The sequence below is a fragment of the Perca flavescens genome, chromosome 9 (genome assembly GCF_004354835.1).
Source record: "Perca flavescens isolate YP-PL-M2 chromosome 9, PFLA_1.0, whole genome shotgun sequence".
NCBI lineage: Eukaryota > Metazoa > Chordata > Actinopteri > Perciformes > Percidae > Perca > Perca flavescens.
In genome coordinates, this window is record NC_041339.1 from 36,156,358 (window position 1) to 36,164,081 (window position 7,724).

General features: G+C 41.9%; 1 protein-coding gene across 1 annotated transcript in view; it reads left to right on the top strand.

Moving 5' to 3' along the window:
• Window positions 1-7,724, top strand: part of LOC114561154 (nardilysin) — a 42,327-nt gene that overhangs the window by 19,847 nt on the left and 14,756 nt on the right. Inside the window, exons 14-18 of the mRNA XM_028586927.1 lie at window positions 540-598; window positions 1,854-1,908; window positions 3,481-3,585; window positions 6,535-6,658; window positions 7,162-7,248. Coding sequence (XP_028442728.1) covers window positions 540-598; window positions 1,854-1,908; window positions 3,481-3,585; window positions 6,535-6,658; window positions 7,162-7,248 — 430 coding nt within the window. The remainder of the gene's footprint in view (window positions 1-539; window positions 599-1,853; window positions 1,909-3,480; window positions 3,586-6,534; window positions 6,659-7,161; window positions 7,249-7,724) is intronic.

Here is a 7,724-nt window from a genome sequence, read left to right on the forward strand (position 1 = left end):
TATGGAATTTGAAAAATGCAAATTCCAGGCCTGGAAAGGTTTTTGGAAACATAAAAAGACCCAGAAAGTTTTGGAAAAGTCATGGAATTTATTTCAACAGCATAATAATATGTGATTAATAAATGTATTTTCACGTCATCTTAACCTCAGCGTTGTATTCAGGGAGCGATATGATGAACCCCACTATGAACCACATACATTATCATTCATTTTATAGTTAAACCTCTGAGGGTAAACTTTAACACAGATTTGTATTCTTATTGTATAATGTCGACTGACATTTTCAGGAACACATAGTCATGGAAATTTGCCGAAAAGTCATGAAAAAGTATTGGTTAAAATGCGTATGAACCCTGATAGATCTCGACGTTTCCGACTGCAGCTTAATTTCCCAAAGAGAGAGATAAAGAAACGAGACGGAGGGACGGAGGAAACAGTACATGACTTTTTTTTCTCAAAATATGTGACTTTTCTTTTTTTTCTTCTTTTGTTCTAAATATATTCAACTTAGTTGTAAATAATTTTTTTCTAAATTACAGGTCGTCCATTTAGTGTTCCAGTACCTGAAGATGCTCCAGACTCTCGGCCCGCAGCAGAGGTCAGGCTCCGCACAAACACACTTATTCTGGGTACCATGTAGGGATGCACCAAATCCAGATTTTTGGGGTTCGGCCAAATACCGAATCCACTGGTTAAGAAACCGAAACTGAATACCGAATCCTCCTCCCATCCTCAGTCCATTAACACAGTAAACACATTAATGAAGTAAACAACGTCCACAGCAGTGCATTAAATGCCAAAGCATGTGTTTCGGCAACGAGTGCTTGTATGCGGGAAGTGATGGACTCGTACATTTCAGGGATGATTTTGTCAGTAAAAAAGCACCTGGAGGGGATTTTGTAACGTGGCTCAAGCAAATGGAGTAGCTCGTTGAATCCAGTGTCTTCACTGTGCTAAAAGGGCTGCAAGTCAGAGGCTATCATTTTCCCAGTTGCTGCATGACTGGCTTTGGCTCGTGGGTTATCTGAGGTCCACTGTTTGTTCGGCGTAGGGCTAGCTGCGACTGGCCCGAATCCACTGGTTGAGATTGTGCTGCCTCCTCCTCCCATCCTCAGTCCATGAGTAAACCCCAGTGAACACATGAATGAAGTCAACAGGGACTGTCCTTCCTTTGCCGTAGTTGAATTTGCTGCATTCTGGCTGCTGTCTGGAGATTCCTTCGTGCACAACTCGTATTCTTCCAGATGTTTCGTACCAAATGTTGTAACAGCGGCCATGTTGTGTATAGTTTAGGGTCCTCGCCGCCACCAGACCAATCAGCATTGCAAATTGAACGTGTAGCTGGACTTGAATGGACTTCTTTTGACTGACAGCGGCGTCATTACGTCGACCAACGTAGTGCGTGTAGCACAAGCGTAGGGTTCGGTTTGGTGTAAAAAAATTCTAAGGTTCGGCTGAAACCGAACCCCGTCAAAAAGCCCAATATTCGGCCAAATCCGAACCTAAATCCTGGATTCGGTGCATCCCTAGTACCATGATGCACCGCTGCAGTAACAACCTTTCTCTCATTCTGCTGCACAAGCACACATGTAAAAAAACAGTTTCTTAGCAGAAGTCAACAGTAAATGTTGCTGTGTTGGTTTCTCTTGATCCCTGAAGCTGAAAAAGAAAAACTTCAAATCCTCATTTACATGAAAACTAGGATTTGAAAAGTAATTATAAAAGCCAACAATAACCTTATAATGTGCATACAAACGCACTGATATTTCTACATTTATGTCCTTGTTTGTTCCTCAGTGTCTTTTAGCGCTATAAAGTTTTATGTTTCAGCCAACTTCTTCGTTCTTTTCCAGGATCTATGAGGAAATTCAGAAGATCGAAGCCAACGAGTTCCACTATCAGGAGCAGGTACTGCAGCTCAGACACCGCGCACAAAAAACCATCCATAACCCTTTAAACTCTGCAATAGAAAGTCTCCGCCAGTGCCTACTTTGGTGTTTTCTCTCTCGGTTTATTGTGATGTCATTTCCTGGAGTATCTTCAAATGTTTTCATATCCCTAAAATCAGTACAACCTAAGCCAAAGGGTCATGTAAGTCAATAAACCATAATCAGTATTAAAAGTATTGAATTTGTGTCATAAATAAAAAAAAAAAAAAAATTCAAATAAATGGGTTTTTCATCAAATTTTACAAAATAGCGCGCCCGGATAGCTCAGTTGGTAGAGCGGGCGCCCGTATAGAGAGGTTAACTCTTCAACGCAGCGGGCCCAGGTTTGACTCCAACATGTGGCGCTTTGCTGCATGTCATTCCCCTCTCTCTCTCTCTCTCTCTCTTTCTCTCCCTTTCTCTCTCTTTCTCTCCCTCTCTTTCTCTCTCTCTCTCTCTCTCTCTCCCTCTCTTTCTCTCTCTCTCTCTCCCTCTCTTTCTCTCCCTCTCTTTTCTCTCTCTCTCTCTCTCTCTCCCTCTCTTTCTCTCTCTCTCTTTCTCTCCCTCTCTTTCTCTCTCTCTCTCTCCCTCTCTTTCTCTTTCTCTCTTTCTCTCTCTCTCTTTCTCTCCCTCTCTTTCTCTCTCTCTTTCTCTCTCTCTCTTTCTCTCCCTCTCTCTCTTTCTCTCTCTCTCTTTCTCTCTCTCTCTTTCTCTCTCTCTCCCCCTCTCTCTCTCTCTCCCCTCTCTCTCTCTCTCCCTCTCTTTCTCTCTCTCTCCCTCTCTTTCTCTCTCTCTCCCTCTCTCTCTCTCTCTCTCTCTCCTCTCTCTCTCTCTCTCTCTCTCTCTCTCTCTCTCTCCCCTTTCATGTCTTCAGCTGTCCTGTCGGCAGGATATCCGCTCTCTCTAATGGTTAAAGTGTTTACAGCTAAATGACAACACAGTCAGTCAGGTGATTAACAATCAGATGATGATGTTGTTTAATCAGCTTCTTCACTGTGATGATGCAATTTGCAAGGAAACAATTCAACGGTTGTTAGAGCTCCCATAATCATCATAATAACAGGGATAGAAATAATAGTTTAAATTAAACGAGATCCTTCAGATACAAACACAAAACTGGTTTTAACCAAATGATCACTGATAATCAGCGCCACGCTCAATCTGTGGACGCATTATGTCTCCGAAGGGTTTACGGTACGCAGATTTTAAACAAGTTAAGGTGAGTGTGAGACTGTGTGTGTGTGAGACTGTGTGTGAGAGACTGTGTGTGTGTTTTCTTCTGGATCACCGCAAAAAAACTGTACAAAAAAATAAATGTTCAATCTGTTTGGGTCTGCTAATAATCAAGTGTGTGTGCAGCATGCTCTCTCCTGTATATTTTAAAGTTAGAAATTGTTTAAAAATCTTGACAATTAAAAAAATTGACAGGTGTTACAAATGAGCTTAGACTATAAATGCTACATACTTGTCTCTATACCAACATTAAACAAACATGAGACCATTAATGTGTGTAAATATGTGATTTAAGACATGTTGTCTCTGGGTTTGACAGACGGATCCCATCGAGTTTGTGGAGAACATCTGTGAGAACATGCAGCTGTTCCCCAAAGAGGACTTCCTGACTGGAGACCAGCTCATGTTTGAGTTTGACCCGCAGGTAACAAGACCGAAATACCTGATCCAGAGTCAGTCTGAGGCTTAATCCACACGTACACATGTACTTTTATATCAGAAAAACTTAACCCATCCACACATGCACCGTTTAGGAAAGTCACGGCCCACATTGGCTCACAGACGCTGACGAGATTTACTCCTTAAAGCCTAACTCTCGCCAAAATGCAACCTAGGATCTTTTTGTGAATGGACCCTAGTCAAACTTTTGTTCAAACGCATATTTAGGACGGAAACGCCACTTTTAAGACTGACCGTATTCTCGTTTTTAGGTCAAATGGCCTTTTGAATGGGAGTGCTAGGGCCACTGCTATGATTGCATTAAAATCACTTTTTTTAAAACCCTACAAACACTGAAAACACTGAAACTTTGCTCCAAGTATCACCAGGGGCTCTACACATGAACTCCAGCATTGAGAACATTGGTTGTGTTCAAAGAGTAGTATATCGATATTATATCGATATCGTGATATGAGACTATACATCGTCTTAGATTTTGGATATCGTAATATCGTGATATGACCTAAGTGTCTTTTCCTGGTTTTAAAGGCTGAATTACAGTAAAGTGATGTACTTTCCTGAACTTACCAGCCTGTTCTAGCTGTTCTGTTATTGGCCTTTTCCCCACTTAGACATTTTGTCCACATCAATGATGATTATTATCTAAAATCCAGCTGAGAAGATATTTTGTTAAAGCACCAATAGTCAACCCTAGAATATTGCAGCGATATAGAGGTATTTGGTCAAGAATATCGTGATATCTGATTTTCTCCATATCGCCCAGCCCTATCACAGAGTTTACTAAAAAAGGTTTTGAACAACTCACTGTAGCTGTTGGTGTTGATGGCGCAGTAGATACGACACATGCCTTTGGTGTGGGGGAGATCAAGGGTTCAATTCCCACTGCGATACATCAACCAATGTGTCCCTGAGCAAGACACTTAACTCCTAGTTGATCCAGAGGTGTGTGACCTCTGACATATATAGCAATTGTGAGTCGCTTTGGATAAAAGCGTCCGCTTAATGACATGTAATGTAATCTTGCCAGTCAAAAATAGTCGATCTCCGAATGCAACGTAAAGGGGGGAGAGTAAAGATGGAAAGCTCCTAAAGCTTAGTTCCATACAGTATAAATGCACGGATAATTCTTTGTTTTGTCGTAGTGAGTAGTTATTTAAATTCTGTATTGAATGATAATTTTTCAATAATCTTTACTAAGGAGGCAATCTGGTCAGTGCCTAAAAGTACAGAAGTTCTGTACCCAGCCCTAGTTTAAGTGTTATATTATATTGAGTAAAAATATCTGTGTTTTATGCGTCTAGGCTACTTCATGCAAATCAACTCGACTTGCCGCCTTTCTGAAAACTCCTATAATTTTTTTAATGTGACCGTCAATCTAAAATGAAGATCAGCAGCTGCAGATTACCGTATTTTCCGCACTATAAGGCGCACTTAAAAGCCTTTAATTTTCTCAAAAAACGACAGTGCGCCTTATAATCCTGAGCACCTTATATATGGATCAACCTCTCAAGGATCACTGTCCTGTTGACGGGACACTGCGTTGCTGTAACCTCGATAAAACTTCCACTCATTTGCGTTTTTTTTACCTTTTAAAGCATTAAATCTTCAAAATATACAGCCATGCGACACACCAATTGAAAGCTTAGCCTCTAATGATTAATTTAATCACACATACAAAGCATAAAATGATTTATAGCAGTTACACAACTGTTACAAAGTAATTCAGCCGTAATCTGCGCAGGTGTCGAGAGTGCATCCATACCTGTTTTTGTTGTCCTGTCAGCAACAAAGTGGTATTTTGCCCAAAACTTGATTTTCATAAATCCACAAGAGTCCGTAATATCCGAGCTTTATATTCCAAAACGATCTGTTCGCCTCACAATGTTGAAGTTTCTGGCCGAATCACAACGGAAAAACACGAAACAGTTTTCCATTTCCGCACTTGTTATCGGCGCTAGCTTCTCTGCCCAGCTTGCTACATGATCGATGTGGGCGTCATCGTATTCCCGAGCTTCTAAGCTTTCGATTGGTAGCTCATATTAGCCAATCAGTTCAGGTTTGCCTCTGATATGGCCAATGGAAGCGGACAAGCCGATGACAACATGTCAGGGACCACGTTGTGACGATCGACATTTTCCTGGACCACTTAGATTTAAATGCTATAAGACCCGTCTATCTTTTTAGCCAATGAGCAGACAATTCGATTGATATGCAATATGGGCATGACATTCATTGACGTTTGAACAACGTTACCATGGGAGTGAACGGAGTTGTCAGAACGCTTAATAAAGTTTGACTTTATCTGACTGTTTTGTTGACATTCCCTTTAGCACAGCTCCATCTAGTGGATGCATAACGCAACCCCAGTCAAACGTTTGACTGCAGTATCTTCTATTCTATGCGCCTTATAATCCGGTGCGCCCTATATATGAAAACAGTTCTAAAATAGGCAATTCATTCAAGGTGCGCCTTATAGTGCGGAAAATACGGTATTTCTCACATAAAATGTTTCCAGAAACACATTTCAGTGAACTATTTTCGTAAAATAAGTGAGAGGGTCCAAACGAGCCGCCGTGTTGGTCTGTTTTGAAATCAGTAAAGCGTTCGTCCAATCATGTGCAGCCATGGCGGTTGTAGGAGGGTGTAAGCCTGATTTCTTTGCCTGTCAATGGTCAGTGAAGAGAAACCATATATATAACTGCTACAGGAGAGAACATCAAGAGTCCAATGCCATTTTATTCAGGTGTCCATGACATGTACTGCTACTGTCTGTTGTAATGTATTATTATAGTGTGTGTGTGTGTGTGTGTGTGTGTGTGTGTGTGTGTGTGTGTGTGTGTGTGTGTGTGTGTGTGTGTGTGTGTGTGTGTGTGTGTGTGTGTGTGTTTTTTTTTTTAATGCGTGTTGTGTTCAGGTGATCAGCGCTGCTCTGTCGCCACTGACTCCCGACAGAGCTAACCTTCTGCTGCTCTCACCGGAGAACGAAGGTCACTGTCCACTCAGAGAGAAGTGGTTCGGTACCTGCTACAGTGAGGAGGGTACGAGAGAGACAGACACACACACACACACACACACACACACACACACACACACACACACACACACACACACACACACACACACACACACACACACACTCACTCTCTCTCTCTCTCTCTCTCTCTCTCTCTCTCTCTCTCTCTCTGTCTCTGTCTCTGTCTCTGTCTCTGTCTCTCTCTCTGTCTCACTCACACACGCACAAGGTCATTTTTTTTAATGTAAAAACAGGTAAACTAGTGTGATGTCAGCTTGTTAAACGTGAATATTGTTCTAGTGTCTTCTCTCCTCTGGGTCAGGACACTGATTATCAACAACTCATCCATTAATCCAGAAAATAATCCAAAGATTACTTGACTGAATACAATCGTTAGTTGCAGCTCTGATAAATATGACCACGTGTCCTTTTGAAGTGATATAAAAGTCTGGACCATAGTTTAAACAACTAAATATGATAAAACTGTATTTATTTTAATCTTGGGGTGTGTTTGTTTCTTCTCGTCAGACATCCCGGAGGAGTGGAGTCAGCGCTGGACGGGAGACTTTGAACTCAACTCTGAACTCCACCTTCCTGCTGAGAACAGATTCATCGGTCCGTATGAACACGACTAAACATGACACCATACAACTAGGGATGCACCGAATCCAGATTTTTGGGGTTTTGGCCGAACACCGAATCCTCCTCCCATCCTCAGTCCATGAACACAGTAAACACACGAATGAAGTAAAAAGGGACTGTCCTTCCTTTGCCGTACCTGAAGTTGCTGCATTCTGGCTGCTGTCTGGAGATTCCTTCGTGCACAACTCGTATTCTTTCGGATGTTTCGGCCATGTTGTGTATAGTTTAGGGTCCTCGCCACCACCAGACCAATCAGCATTGAACAGATTGAACATCTAGCTGAACTTGAATGACCTTCTTTTGACTGAAAGTACTGCCAAACAACAACTTTTTCTGCTCACCAGATCCATGTCCACTTTCTCACAGCCTGCTGCATTGAACACTCCACCTACGTAAACACCTTCCCTTAATCAATGGCGCCGTCGTCACGGTGACCACCGTAGCGTGCG